Source organism: Ischnura elegans, chromosome 3 (genome assembly GCF_921293095.1).
Source record: "Ischnura elegans chromosome 3, ioIscEleg1.1, whole genome shotgun sequence".
Classification (NCBI taxonomy): Eukaryota; Metazoa; Arthropoda; class Insecta; order Odonata; family Coenagrionidae; genus Ischnura; species Ischnura elegans.
Window position 1 is genome coordinate 13,085,851 of NC_060248.1, and position 15,392 is coordinate 13,101,242.

Here is a 15,392-nt window from a genome sequence, read left to right on the forward strand (position 1 = left end):
AAAAACCTAGTCAATATGCCGCGAATCGCAAGGTAGTGTGATTGGACGGGAGCCCATGATATCATCACAGCCATTCTATCCGTTCATTGGCTGCCTTCAGGTTTCTTGTACGTGATCTCTGGGAACCGAAATCATTAGGACCATGTCATGATGGAACTTTTATTTAATGTTTACAAGCACAGTCGGAGATTAATCGTCCATGTAACGACACGTACCATCACCATTCAGTCCTCTGCCTTTTCAAGGTACAGTTTAACATTGCCTATTTCCAGTATTTCAATGGTAACCTCTAGCTTTTGGCTGTTCTGGAGTCCTGCGATCTCATTCATTTTTGTTTCTCCTTGATAAGATTGGCGGAAGTCGGGCGACTGGAGGCTCCTAAAAGCCAAGGCAAATATGACACTGGTCAGCTGTTCCTGCATCGTGTATTTGGTTATCGGGGAGTAGTTCTCTTTCCTTGGCTTGCTCGAGTGTACGATAGAGATGTACCCAATAAAAAAGACAGGTGTGTACCTATATAATTGCTATTCTTAAGTTAAAAGTTCTTTATTCGATGTGCGTAATGAACAATTAAAAAATTTCAGCAACCAGGCGGAGTCCAATAGTTTTAATCATGTTGGGAAGGAGGTGAAAGGCAGAACTCATACTTACTATCAAGTTCTCATCGATTCCAGGGACTGCCCGTACATTGTATGCAATTAAGTACTGCTTTCATATGAACTTAACCCATTTTGTAATATTTTTTTTATATAAATAGACATTTTCACTTTTAGCGTGCCCAGACGGAAGCTGTTACCTTTCTTGGTAATCAGGAAAGCAGTCGTAGTCTGTATGCAATACCTGGGCTTGACTATGTTGCTCATGAAGATATATTGCCCTACACTACCACTGAAAAACATCCACTCAGCCACGAATTATTTGATAAGTTCTTAATGTACTATCCAGATAAAGGTAATGTTCTATGATAGTTATTTAGTTTGACAGTACTGTTTACTTAAAAGGTCGTTATATTGACCAATTTCCTATAACCAGATCCACCGTTTGGAGCCCAAGAGACACTACGGGCGTGGCAGAAAAAAAATCATCCATGGCTCGAGCTTTCTGATGTTCACAAAGAGACAACGGAGCACGTACGGGTCACAGTCATACCATTCTATATGGGATGTCGTGAATCCCAGGCAGCCTCAGTCTATTGGGTAGGTACCATATGTTATAACTTGTGCATGTTTACCATTCGTCACGAGGAAGTTCAAAAGATCCGCTTTGGCCCTCCTGCTGTGGTTGACAATTTTCGTGGTTCTAAGGAATCTTTTGTCTCAAGAGCACTGATCCAATATTTTTTGTTCAATTTGTTGGTATGATGTAGATTGAGACCTCATTCAGCGATTGTACTTTCATATTGTTCCAGTGTTAAGTTCATTCATCCCACCTACAGTTTGTTTAAATCGTTGTTATTATACTGAAGGGCTTTGTTTCTTTACAGTGTCTGTTCCTAAGTAAATACATATTAATATTTCCATGGATGTTTATACTTTCAAATACCATTTGGGGCTAGTCTTTGTAGCAGGAATGATGTTAGGCAATACTGGCTTGTAGCAGTCCTATATTTATTTTGCTGGCAAGCAAAGGAGTATGTTTGGAATGAATTTTGATCTTCGTAAAAGTTTGTTACTGTATATTTAGTACTGCAACGATTAAAATAATTTCATGCTGTTCTTATTTCCAAGTGGAGATATTGCATCAGATTGGAGAATTTAGGTGATCTCACAGTCCAGTTGAGAGAACGTCACTGGAGAATTTTCAGCCTATCGGGTACGCTGGAAACTGTGCGAGGGAGAGGAGTTGTTGGCCAAGAGCCTGTTCTTTCCAAGCAGCTGCCTGCTTTCCAGTATAGTAGTCATGTCAGCCTTCAGGCACCAAGTGGCCATATGTGGTGAGTACTCTTGACTGTAAATCTATCGGTTAATTTATTATTTATTGATCTGTGGCAATTGTTTGAGTAAGGAAAGAAATTTCAGTATGCCTCGTGAGTTATAGTTTTTCATACATCTCATCCCATTAAAGGTGTTTTATTATCATTGTTTCAATTTGAATTGTTGACCTAGGGGAGCCCTAAAAGGGTTGGGGTCCTAGGGGTTGACCTAAAATTGGACCTAGAGGAGGAGAAATGGCACCATTTTTTGCAATGCTGACTGCTCCACGGACAAATTATATTTTTGATGAATTCCTACATAAGAGAACAGCATACCACCTGAGAGTTATAATGTTGTTCTTCTTCTGAAGCATTTTTCTACATGTTGTGAAGGTGGCTGCTCCACCTCCAACATTGCTGCAATTAGCTGATGACATTTGATACAAATAATAATAGAAGATGCTGCTATCTCCATGTGGAAGGCTCCATGTTAGGTCTGGCACTGGAATGAATGTTATATGCTGTTGTCTTTGAGCCAGTTTTCTGAAACCTACATATTTCTGGCATGCAGGAAACCTACATATTGCATCATAATTAAATAACTTATCAATTTAGTTATCAGTAGTCAAAGTGGTGCTTCACCAATCCACCCTAAAAATGGGTACATATTTTTTTTGCTAAAACTGCAATTACAAATATTAAATAGTTTATCTTAAACCAGAGTGCAGTGTTTATGCAATGGAGAATTGAACTAGAAAATTTGTTATGTAATTCAATTTAGTGCTTCCTTTTTTATTATTTAGTATTCACATTGCTACTCAAGTCTGCAAGATTTTGGTGTCAACAGTCATATTTGTCTTTCACCATTACATTGTCCCCTATGTACACAACAAAGTTCCTTGCTGTAGGTAAAGTGCCAACTGATAAACAAGATAAATCCCGGAGCTGTTGAACCTAATTTTATTCTCTTTAAAAGTCTATCATCAGTCCTTTTTCTGCCATTATCAGTCAGCTCCCAAAATCAATTCTTTAAAAGATTCTTGGCTTTCAAGCTGAACAACGCCTCGGTAGCTTAACTAGCTAAAGCTGGAAATCTGGAGATCCAGGTTCGAATCCATTTGTGAATGATTTTTTTCTGTTTATTTTTTGCACTGTTCATGCATTGCTGGTAACTACTTAATGTTATCACCGTGGCAAGTTCCGGTATACCTACTTGAATTAGTATTATTTGCTACTCACTTTTCATGAGTTGCTCGGTGAGCAAAGGGAGTGCTCAGTGTGGCTGAATGCATCCTTTGCATACAACAACGAACCACTAGCGAACAATGCAAGGAGTGTCATAGAAACAGAGGGGAGCAAAGGTAGAGTCAGTGACATCATCTGCTCTTATAACCACGCTGATTTTTTGCCTCAAATTGCTCTAGAAGTTTCTGAAAGTAGACTGGAAGTATTCTGGTATGTTGTGAATAACTCACAATTGGTAATGACAAAATCTTTCTGGATAAGATCTGGTGAACTTTGATGTGGTGTAACACAAGGTGTTCATGAAAAAAGGAAAAGAAGTGGGATTACACTTAAGCCTGAAACACACGCTCATTTATTATTGTCGCGAAAGTGATCACTATTGCGATCACTAGGCGAAATGATCGTCGCCGGCAATTGTTTTTCGCAATCCCGATGAGGATTCCCATCGCTATTTTTCATCACTAGTCTGGTCACTTTTTCCTTCGCTAAAACCGTCACTAAAACCCCATATCAGCCAATCGGAGTGCAGAATGACCGTATGGAGCAATTGCAGCGCAACGTTTGACAATCGTGGGAATGTAATAGATAAACAAACATGCTATATATTTTCATGATGCGGGTCCTATGTCAACGAGGTGTGATATCGGAAATGATGCGAAAAGCGACGGCGGGAGTGACCGTGTGATTCAGAAAAATGATCACTGGAGCGATCGCTTTTCGCAACGGGATAAGTGATCGCGATAGTGATCACTTTCACGATAAAAAAAAATGATCGTGTGATTCGGGCTTTACCTCCCATCCAAGGCAATTTTTCTGAGGGCGTATTCTGTTGAATTTCTGTCATTCTCACTGCAATAGAACCTGTTCATCGAGTGTGCTCAGTATTTGCCCTCTGTGCATTACAATTAACTTCAAGAGCCTCCTGCCTCTTCCCTCTGACTAGCGATGGGTTGAATGATATTCCTCCAATTAGGAGGCATTGGAATATTAGGGATTCAAGTAAGAGCACAATTCCGATCAGTTTTGAATGGTCTTCTGCCTCATATACATTTTCAAAGGGGTTAGTCCCCCTGCTAATTTGGTCTGCTACCTTTCATGTTAGGAATGACCACAGGATGTCCATCCGAACCAGAACAAAATAGCTGTTTGTGAAAACAGATATTCAAATTTAAGAATTCATTTGTGGTGTATTTTCTGATGATGTGTTCCTTGGAAGCCTACTAGTTTTTCCACCTTCACAATCTAAGGTCTTGTTTGTCCCTATAGTGTAAAGTGCCACCTTTATTTTATATTTTCCTTAATTGTCATCTACAATTTTCAGGGGAACGTTTCGAATGGAGAGGGAAGATGGATATACCTTTGACTGCAGAATACCTCCGTTTTCACTGGAGAGCAAGAGTGATGAGAGTAGTCCTCCCAGTGGAGTCATTTAATGTGTTTGGCTGTGAAAGTTGGAGTCATTAACACTTAGAGAACTTAGTAGTTGTTTTTCCTCTGAGGGAAAGTATCTCATCTGTAGCATTCTTCCCAAAGATTTTCCAGGAAAAAAACTTTTTGCAACTGGGTGCATTGCAGCAGGTCATACTGGATTAAAAGTTTCTGGTGAATTTTTGGGGAGAAGTTATGTCCCATATTGGGAATTTTCGTTGCTTACAGTTATTACTTCATTCATAGATAGTTAAATGTATTTAAAATACTAACATTTATCAATTATGTATGCTATAAATTTTTAGAGGAATGTGTTCGTAATGTTGTTGTAAGAATTTCTTTGAATTGACTAACTTGAGTGTTTATAGCAGTGAAATGTGAAATGAAGGTAATATGCTGGCCTTGTATATTTTTCTTTATTTGGATAAATTTTATGTTTACACTTCTATATCACTGTCATTGTCTACCACTGGTGAGCACTGCAAGAGATAAAGAGTCATGTTTAGAAGAAAGAAATGGTGATAGATCATTAGCAAACAGGAGTATATGACAGAGGTTAGCAGATCAAAAGTGGAGAAAAATAAATTGTAAAGCATGTAATTTCATGCAATTTAGATCTTCCAGTGCTGAATATAATGTACGGTAGTCTTACCCCAAGCCAGGAATTGAGTTTAATAGTTCATTTACTAAAATATTTCTAAACTTTTCTCACTCATGGATTGAATGGAATGGAACAAGGATCTTGGCCAACTGCATACTGGAAAACTTTACCATGCATCATGCTATTGGGATAACTTTTATTTAAATCAATGCTGCATTAACCTATTCCATCTGATTTGATTTACCCTGTGTGAGAATATTTTTAAATGCAGTAACAAATACCACTAATATTTTAATGTACATGATGGCTTGATGTGATTGTACACTGTAGAACCTCTGAATTGCTGCCTTCTAAATAATTATATCAATTTATGACCTATTACCCCACTCCCAACAATGTACACGGGAAAAATATTCAAAGGAACCTCTAACTGCATTGATGTTGAAAGTGCTTCAGCTTTTACCAAGGAGTGATATTGCCTTCATTCTAAGAGGTCAATTGACGATGACTTACCATGTCGAAACCTAGGTCGTATATTGAATACAGTGGAACCTCGATAAAACGACACCCCACGGTGCACCAATAAACACTCGCTATAGCGAATTGTCGCTTTACCGGAGGTGGCGCAAATAATAGCCAATATACCTCATATTACTCCTTTATTTTTATTTTCTCGCTTAGACCTGTTTGGTGTTTTTTTGGCCATGGTGTGTTCCATCAAATGCTTTCTATTCATGCAACTCATGGACGTGCGGGTATGCTGACGACTGCTTTCTGCCGCCTGCGGAACAAAAGAAGATCAAGCATTCGCGAATGCTAATGCTACAATATTTTCACCAAAATTAACTTATTTATCGAACGACAGTTTACCACATAAATTTGAGACTGAGCACTCCATAAACTTCATTTCTAACAGATCGCTAGCAATTACAGAGATTAAAGAGTCTTGGTGTAAGTTTTTCCGGCGGTGAAACCCTCGCTATGGCGAGAGCCAACACCAAAAGGGCCTCGTAAAAAAGAAATTTTTAACATGCTTATTACAGGATCAATTGACGGTGCTTCGGCTATCTCTCGTAATAGCGGGGGTCTCGCTATAACCCGTACTCGCTTTAACGAGGTTCCACTGTATTTATGTGGAATTACAAAGTTTTTTTATGTTTTATTATGTAGACTCCATAAAGTCATGCCTGAAATAACTAATTAATTCAACTGATCTTCATTATTTTTTAAGGCATTTCTTACAATTCTGCAAAGGTTCTGCCATAAACATCACGCTATTTTTTTTGGCCCATACATCACGCATGGGCCAAGGTGTTTGGAAATTTCTCTCATTTTTCAACATTTGCTAAACATAGGTAAGTGGGGATAAAGGCATGGCTGCCCGAATGCACTTCCAATTCCCCCAAGCAAAGGTCCACCAATCTCTAGGTTTGGCTCTAATTAATATCCAATTCAACTAGGCTCTCTTTCAAGAATAGTTGGTTATTGGCACAAATGCTTATGCAGACAGGAAATAACTGACGAAAATAAATTGTGTTAGCGGAGGCATAAAAAATCTCTCCCCAGGATGGCAATGTGGGAGCCTCAGACTAGATGCAACAGTTTCTGGCTAGCAATTGGCATCTCTGCTACATGACAATGGCATTGACGTCAAAATAGATCAATTCAGAAGGGCACTATATTGTGGGGAATGGTGGGAGTAGGAACATGGAATAATTCACAGGTCAGTCCACCAACTTTTCATCAGCTGTAGTTGAATCAACTCCACCATCAGTTACAATTTAATAGGTAAGAAATGAGCCATGTTTACATTACCAGCCCTTAAAAAAATAGTTATCGATGTGTTTAAAGAGCTTAGTTACAGTATGTTTGAATTCTGTCCCAGTTTCACTCAAATACTGGCCAAAAATATTTTCTGGGATATACCGATTCCGATAATACGAGGTTCTTGTAGATACACGAAGCAGTATGATACCATAGCAAATTAAATTTCATATTGTGGTGATAATAGTTTACCATAAAATTTGAAGTTGGAGGAATTATAACAATATTCACAGCATCCGTGGGTTTTAGGAAGAGTACATAATTTAAATCACCACAAAATATTTCTATCCCCCTCCTGACTTGAAATTCCATTCTGTAAATTTGATATTGATATACAGCAGCAATCAAAAATGTATCTTCCTACAGTTCTGTGTTGCAAGAGCAAAGCTACTACACAGAATTGCATAATTGGTCATTTACATGTACCTTGGAAAAAATTACTACGAAATAATGGTCTAAAAAACATGCAAAGAGACGGAACATTCCGGATGTAATGATAAACTAGAAGAGTAAACTGTGCCCACTTTAAGATAAAGCACTGCAGATGGCATTTCAGGGCATCATTCATCACCAAAAATTTGATTCACAAATGCTGCTTTCATTTCACCCTCTCTTGCTATTATCAAATTAAAGAAGATGCTAGGAGATAACTAATTATCCGCAGAGGCGCAATGTCAGTACACATTTGCACTCTGTAACTAAAGATTGAGATGAAAATTGTTATTGATGACTAACCTCGCTAATAGGTACCAACTCAATGAACAATCAGGGGAAAAAATACTGCGATCATTATGTCAGCATCACATCAACTAGAAATATGAGTGTGCATACATTTTGAATTATAAGTTGCTGTGTTTTCTGAGAGGCGTAAAGTACTCACATAATACTCCACAAAGCATGTGTATCCATCCTCAGTCTTAATCATGTACTGGAAACATAACAATCCACGCTCATCTGTCCGAATTGACACCTTTGAGGAAATAGCCAAAGACTTCATCGAAGGCTTGATGAGAGAATACTTGTACCTAAAACAACAAATGTGATGCTAAGTGAGGACAATTTGTTACAAAATCATATTCTAAAATTCTTACAGTAAATTATAAAGACAGCTCCCTAGTTACATCTACCTCATGGTTTCTCCCCAATTTCATGAATTCCTAATCATAAATACTACTTAAGTCCAGAATATTTATGCAAATAAGAAATTATCATACAACATAATATGGTGAATTGTAGAAAAGAAATCGTACTTTATAATTTATTTTGTATTTAAATTCTTTCAAGTTTGTTCACCAATTCCTTGATTGATCACTGTAATATGTTTGTTTTCAATCCCATAGAAAAATGTTTCAAGAAGAATAGTGACTGATGTACTTCCAAAATAAATATTTATCAAAACTCTTTTCACAGATTCTTTTCACCATCTTATGCAATTCTTATTTTTACCAATATTTATTGATACTTAATGCAAACCTCAAAAGAAAAAATATTAAATATGCTTTGCTGGTCAAAAGTAAAGGTGTTAAAAAGTGGCCATTCCCCATCCTTGTTCCTTAGAATCTCCAAAGTCATCAAAATTATTCAAAAATTTTAGGAGAATTTACTTCGGCCTAATTAATGAAAAGTCACCGTTTCTTGGGTCAATTCATGTAGAAATGGTGAAATGCAGATATTGTGTGGGATCGTAAATGACCATCTACTGCCCTGCTAGTGATGAAAAAGTGCAAGAGTTATGTTACATATAAATTAATGAGTTGAAGGGACAAAATGAATAATTTGAGCATAAATCCTACTTCCACAGGAAACTATTGACTCAAGGAAAAAATCTGAAATGTAAACTCAATTAGTGTCAGCAAACGACTGATTTTGTTCACAATATCTACATACATCCTATTCCATATAAACAATAACTATCACAACAGAATGGGTTCAACCAATGACAACCACAGGTAACTAGGCCAATAATTCAAAAGGAATTTTTCTGAAAAGGATAAAACTTTTGGATTTGTTAACATATGCTATGAGAAAGTCAGTTATTTCCTCTTTCTCACCATCCATTCATGATTTATGCAAACAAGGACATTATTTGAAACTCGTAGCTATTTAAATTGCGGGTTTCCTATCGTTCAATGAGTTTTGCCATATTTTTTGAAGAATGGTAATCACCATGAAAAAAAGAAAGAGTGGGCCATTGATTCTCCATTGTCACCTAACATGGAACATTTGAGAAGTACATACATATATAAAACTACTTACAATAGAAAGGCATCGTCTGTTTGATGAGTAGACAACATCTTAGTCATTTGTCCAAACAGTATTGGCTTAGTTTTGCCAATTGTTTTTGTTAATGACAGATAGTAAATCATTAATGTAAATTAAGAATAATATGGGGCCTAGCATTCATCCCTGTGGTACCCTAATCTGAATTGAGCCCAAGTCAGATACATATAAGTTTATTATGATTTTTACTCGGATCTGTCAGATAAATGGGATTTCAACTAATTCAAGGCAAAACACCTGATGGATACGATGGAATGTTCAACATTGATGTTACTTGCAGTTGCCTATGGATCGGAAATACTTTTTTAAATATAATTTAGGCTGAAGATTCTGCTTAGAGTATCTTGAATTATAATTCACATTTCTTTCATTTTATTAGTCGCTAAGCTCTAGCTTGTATAAAACACTACAAGATTGGACCAAGAACTTAAACCTCTGCTTCAATACCTTAATGCTATCAACTAGGATAACTGGTCATTTTTTTACCAAAAACTGCAACCAATGTCTTATTCAATTGAACTTTTCCTTACATGAAATGAATGAACATGAAATATCTTTAAAAAAAACTAAATGGGTATGATTAATTCCTCTTTCCTAGCAGACATACAATGCTTGTGAAACATTTGATTCAATACTTACCTGGAGATGGCCACAGTTGTACATTGAAATGATTCTATCATCTCACTGTCCTTTGGTATCTCCACCTGTAAAAAAACATTAGGTGCATGAAGAGGATGAAAAGACGGTAAACATTTCAAGCAGGCACTAGAGCTGACAATAGAGCTTTCACCTGGCTCTCCACACTCTGGCCAACGGTAGTGATGCGGAAATACGGAGGGTCTGGAGACATGAGAAGCTCAAGCATGTCAGAGGAACCGTCAATTTCTGAGAATACTTCCTTGAGGCACTCGGAACGGAGGATTATTTTATTCAAGACATCGGATGGGTTAAAGCCAAAGTCAATGATTTCACTTGGCTCTTGTGTCTTAATGCTGCAGTCTGTGATTACACCCCCTTCTTCCAAACTGCAGAAAATATAAGGTAGAAAAAATATGAAGCACATTCAATTGCCACACTGTGAAAATGTGATATTTACACAAAATATTAGTGCAGATCAAGCATTGCAAATTATTACGGAAGTAGTTTATACTAATAAATACAAAATTCACAGATGATTTACAAAAATCAGCAACAAAATATTTTTACATTGGGCTCTCTCAATTTCTGCAATTAATATTCCTAGTCCAAGATTATCCTCCTCAACTGTCTCTCCTCCTCTATTTTCAATCTTTCTGGGCTATTACTGCTATCATAGGGATCATCCACATATTTCGTCCATCTACTCTGTGTCTCGCTTGGTTGGTATCCATCCATATTTAGCCTTAATTTTTGATGCCTTAATCTGATGTGATTACTGCGATAAATAGGAATTTCAAAACACCCAAAATTACTTCAATACTCTTAAACTAATAATATACTTACATATTAGTTTACGTTACTAATACATAGACATTCATATTTATTCAATGCAAGCAAAGAACCGGCTTCGACCCAAATTAGATGTTCTATTCCAGGCCTGGCATTCTATTCTTTGTGTTTTTTAATCTTACTCGAGTCAATAGTGCTAGAAGAAAAAAAATGCTAGATATTTTGATTCTGCCGTCCTGTCTGACATTCAATGTTTTGATGCGGCTGTAAAAAAATTCCACTAAGTTACCACACTCTAAATTACGACAAACACATTTTAGGCCTGAAAATGGGTGTTGAACTGGAAAAATTCTGTGTGAAATGAATATGAAATAAATGATTTAGAAATTGCAAAAATTCAAGAATAATTCACACACAATTCCATATTTTCCCAGCTGCTCGACACCCTGAATGAAGGATGAGAAAGAGGGGTAACTAGATGCAAGATTAGCTCACGATAGTTAACTATGTGGAGAGCTGTGCCAAACCCAGAGGCAGTCTGGTCAGGTCGGCAATCGCCAAGGGCCCCCACCCCCACAATGCTCTTGTCTATCGTGAAGTCTATGCCAAAGGTGCAATAAAAATATATTCAGATTACTTAAAGCAAAGCTATTTTTGCAATTATAAAATTCTACTTTGTCATTATTACAATTTACAACACAGTTCAATTTTCATGGCATTTTTTTCTAGCAAAAGTGCTATTTTTATCAACTTTTATCTAGGTTATAAGAGCCAGAATAGCGCCAAAATCAATTTCTGGGCATGCAATTTCCCATAATTTTCCGGGGGAGGATTCCAGAATCCCGGGCAGGAAGGACGGGCAAAGGGCCCCCAATAACTTGCGACTCCCCCTGGCCAAACTACTCAAGTAAAAATTTTTCCCCTGAAACAGAGCTGATTCTGGGCTGAAACTCCACTGAATGTGAGAAAACTGCCTTGAAACAACCTTGTAACTGCACTGCACTGCCTTGTCCTCAACAAGAAAAAGAGCACTCAACTGAAACTCTGATACCATTCTCCCTTGTCCATTGCATTTGAACTGCTTCTCCCTTGATGCATGTGTGCCCCACTGATACTGAACTGGACAATAGGCTCAGGCCAGGCCGAATTTATGACACCACTGCATCTCTCTTGCTGCATGTCTTTACTGCCTTGCCACAGAGCTGCTGCAGCATTTGGGTATCCCCTCTCCCTCATGGATTTGAACTGCTTCTCCCTTGCTGCACATGAGCTCTACTGGCACTGAGCTGGACGGTAGGCTCAAAGGCCAGGCCAACTTAATAACTCCACTGAATCTCTCTTGCCGAATGTCTTTACTGCCCTGCCACAGAGCTGCTGCAGCATTTGGGTATCCCCTCTCCCTTATGAATTTGAACTGCTTCTCCCTTGCTGCACGTGTGCTACCCATCGTAAGTTTTGCCAACATACGGAACCCATCTACCGGACATACACGCGACCCCTGTTTTCAGCGGCAATATATTTTTTTTAATTTAGCTTTTGGCAACACATATCTTTTCCCACACGTCAAGCTGTCGGTTGCCGTTATTTCTCTCAAGTTGCTAGGAGCGAAAGACGAGTGGTGAGCATGGGTTTTGGCATGAAAAGATTGATGGCATAAATATTTTCCCGGTACTTCGACGGTTGTTAACGGCAAGAATTAATCGAAATTAAGGTAAAGGGGAGAATGAGGTCGGTGGTGGTAACTGCAGTCAAAATTGGAGGTAAGCGTTTTAACTTCTCTGATGGCATGTTCATTCCTTCCATGTTTAGCCAGGAGAACGTTGACATTGAATTCGTGTTTTAATGCAGGAAGGTTTAAGGATTTTGAGCTCCTTTTTCGGGGTCATGCAGCCAATAACGAATTCTAGTTTCAACGCCTTGGCGACTGCCGTCCACTTTTCCTGCCTCATGGATACCCCGGACGAGGAGGAGGATACACCAACCGATCATCAATGCCGCGCTGTCTGTTAGTCATCCTGCGGAGGATTAACGGACTCGGTGAGCTCAAGCGGGCTTTCGAAGAAATAAGGAATGCGGGTGGGTATCGCTATAGTGCAATGTATAGTTACTGCTTGTACTTATTAGTTACTGCTGATAGTTTTGGAAGCTTGCGAGTTCACACATAGCCTAAGTAACAAGTCATCGCTTCGTTTTTCATTGAACTATGATGCAAAGCGCATGCTTCCTCAGTGATAATTTAAGTTTTGCTTTCTTTAATTTGAATGCTTCACATTAATGCACCATATAACTAATAAGCCAAGTAAAGGAAAGTTTTTTTAACGTACAACTTTGCTAATTTCATTTTGAGTCAAGTTGCTTGTGACTCTCATCAGTCATGTTTCCTCTCTATTGCAGGAGCATCCAACTTCTATGACTTCTATTATTTAGAATATCTTTGTATGTTCTTTTAACAGTTATTAATTTATTGATGTATTTTCACGTTCTAATAAATTGTGTCTTGAAAAATCTTGTGGTCATTGCAGTTATAACTATTGTTGATCGCAACCACCTGTCCACCCTTTATCTTTTATCATGCATGCAAAAATTGTGGGAGAAACCTGTTATGTGATCATCAACTGTTGACTGGGTTGCGCAAGTTTTTAATTTACTGTGTTTCATATGATTTGATGAGGGAATTTAAATGGATTGGGTAGGGGAATTGTATTCAGCCGAACAATTGTTTGGCTGAATACAATTCCTTTAAGGGAGTTTCAGCCTGGCATACAAGGGAGTTTCGGTCTAGCTAGCCAATGGAGTTCCAGTCTAGCTGGTAACCAAGGGAGTTTCAGTCTAATTAGTAGCCAAGGGAGTTTCAGTGAGCTAGCCAAGGGAGTTTCAGTTTAGTCGGCCAAGGGAGTTTCATTGGAGTAGCTAGAGTACTTAATTGCACTGCTACTGCACTGCCATCCCTCTTCCAAACTCCACTGGTTTTGTTTCAATTTCAATGCAGTTTCAGCATAGAAGCAAGGCAGTGAGTTCCAAGGTTGTTTCAGGCCAGTTTCCGTCAAGTTTAAAGGGAGAAATTTTTACTTGAGTAATCTTAGGATTGTTGATCAATGATGAGGATAGTACAGATAAATCAAGTAAATACTCTGCAGGCTCTTTCCTGAAGTATAAATCTAGAAACTGACAACCTAACATCGTTCTTTCCTCTCATTAACTCACTTTTGGCCAAATAATTTCCAGCATGAATTCTTTGCCTGCCCTTCTTGTTATCAATCTCGACATCTATAAACATTTGATGAGGCTCCCTTCATTACCTTCAACATGGATTGAAGGAGTTAAAAATTACCCAAAACTATAAAGAAATTCAGGTACTTACAGAACTTTCACTGGATGCCCATAGCCTTTGTAACACATTTTAAGTGCTGTAGTTGATCCAGGATTATGGGAGGACCCAAATATATTCAAACACTCCACAAATACGGAAAGATTTATTTGAAATGTCACTGTGTCATCCATCAAATGGTACTCCTGGAATATGAATTGACATTTCACTCCTTAGTATAAACGACCTCCTCTAGTGACATTCCGAAATTTTACTAATAGCTAACTTAATGACATTATGTACATGTAATAGCTAACTTAATGACATTATGTACCACATACGCCTACCTGAAACATATCGGACTGAATAAAAGCATTCGCCTGCGTGCACTTAGAATCTTCCACGGTAACTTTCAAACCATTCTCTGTCCCGAAGCAGGTCGCTATCTACGAGAAAAATTCAGTTGCATAGTATTTACAAGTTCAGCTATGATTAGCGATGAGCAAAGTGGTAGCCAGGAAAAGTAGTCTAAAGAAACTTACCTCTTTGAAGTTAACAGCCTTCAGGAGTAAGGATATATTCTTAACATTATCCATTTTAGCAGAAAATGCATACTCATCTTCCTCCTCAGGCCTTTGATTGAGCAAAGACATGGCACATTCACAACTGTCAAAGCACAAGGAACGTCCATGACATGAAACCTTCCGCTAGCGGTGAAAATTGAGGGTCCTACAAACGAATTAATATCAAAGAATAGCACACGTTTTGTTCCCTAGTAAGACCATCAGATCATTTAAATCTACGAAAACACTTTTAGTTGTTTTGGAAGTGATGTTCACTCCACGATTTCCGTACAAGCTTTCTATATGCGATATAAATTACCGCGTTAGTATGGCGGATGACGTTACTCTTTTGGAAAACAGATGAACATAGGCTGTATGTGTGCCCGCCACCCGCCCATGCCGCCACTTCAAATCGGAATGGTAGCTAAGGAAAATACCACGGTCTTAGAATATGAGAAGGTCTGGACCACAGATATATACAATAGATTGGCAATGGGAGTGGGGGGGGTGAAGCCATGCCTCTCTGCTGGCGGCCATGTTGCTTTCACCGACCTATGCGTTTGCGTAAGTAGGGAACTGGAGGAAAATTACATTGTGAAAGATAATGGCGCATTGATTAAGGCTATGAACTATAGAAAACGTTGTCATTTTCGTTTAAGATGTATCCAATTAAAAAGAAAGGGACCGATCTTGACACTTACGTGGTAAATTAACCCATCTTTGAGCGGAACATAACCGTGACGAAGTTATGAAATTGGTAATATTAGCTGAGCTAAGATTAATACTAATTCGGTTCCTGCTCAA

General features: G+C 38.2%; 2 protein-coding genes across 3 annotated transcripts; one reads left to right on the plus strand and one right to left on the minus strand.

Moving 5' to 3' along the window:
* Window positions 1-132: 132 nt before the first annotated feature.
* Window positions 133-5,031, plus strand: LOC124155447 (polymerase delta-interacting protein 2). The gene is made up of 7 exons (XM_046529266.1): window positions 133-245; window positions 350-505; window positions 585-690; window positions 774-951; window positions 1,033-1,196; window positions 1,728-1,933; window positions 4,479-5,031. Exons 1-7 carry the CDS (start codon window positions 148-150, stop codon window positions 4,588-4,590), a joined length of 1,020 nt encoding a protein of 339 aa, XP_046385222.1. The 5' UTR covers window positions 133-147; the 3' UTR covers window positions 4,591-5,031.
* Window positions 4,723-14,933, minus strand: LOC124155449 (cell cycle checkpoint protein RAD1). Of its 2 annotated transcripts, XM_046529268.1 has the most exons (7): window positions 14,568-14,933; window positions 14,373-14,471; window positions 14,080-14,231; window positions 10,081-10,315; window positions 9,930-9,994; window positions 7,891-8,035; window positions 4,723-5,064 (listed from the first exon to the last, which is right to left on the minus strand). In XM_046529268.1, the coding sequence occupies exons 1-7, from the start codon at window positions 14,676-14,678 to the stop codon at window positions 5,023-5,025; spliced, it is 849 nt and encodes a 282-aa protein (XP_046385224.1). In that variant the 5' UTR covers window positions 14,679-14,933; the 3' UTR covers window positions 4,723-5,022. The 2 variants fall into 2 exon arrangements, with proteins under 2 accessions (XP_046385224.1, XP_046385223.1); XM_046529267.1 differs by lacking the exon at window positions 4,723-5,064 and having other exon boundaries at window positions 6,477-8,035.
* Window positions 14,934-15,392: the final 459 nt, after the last annotated feature.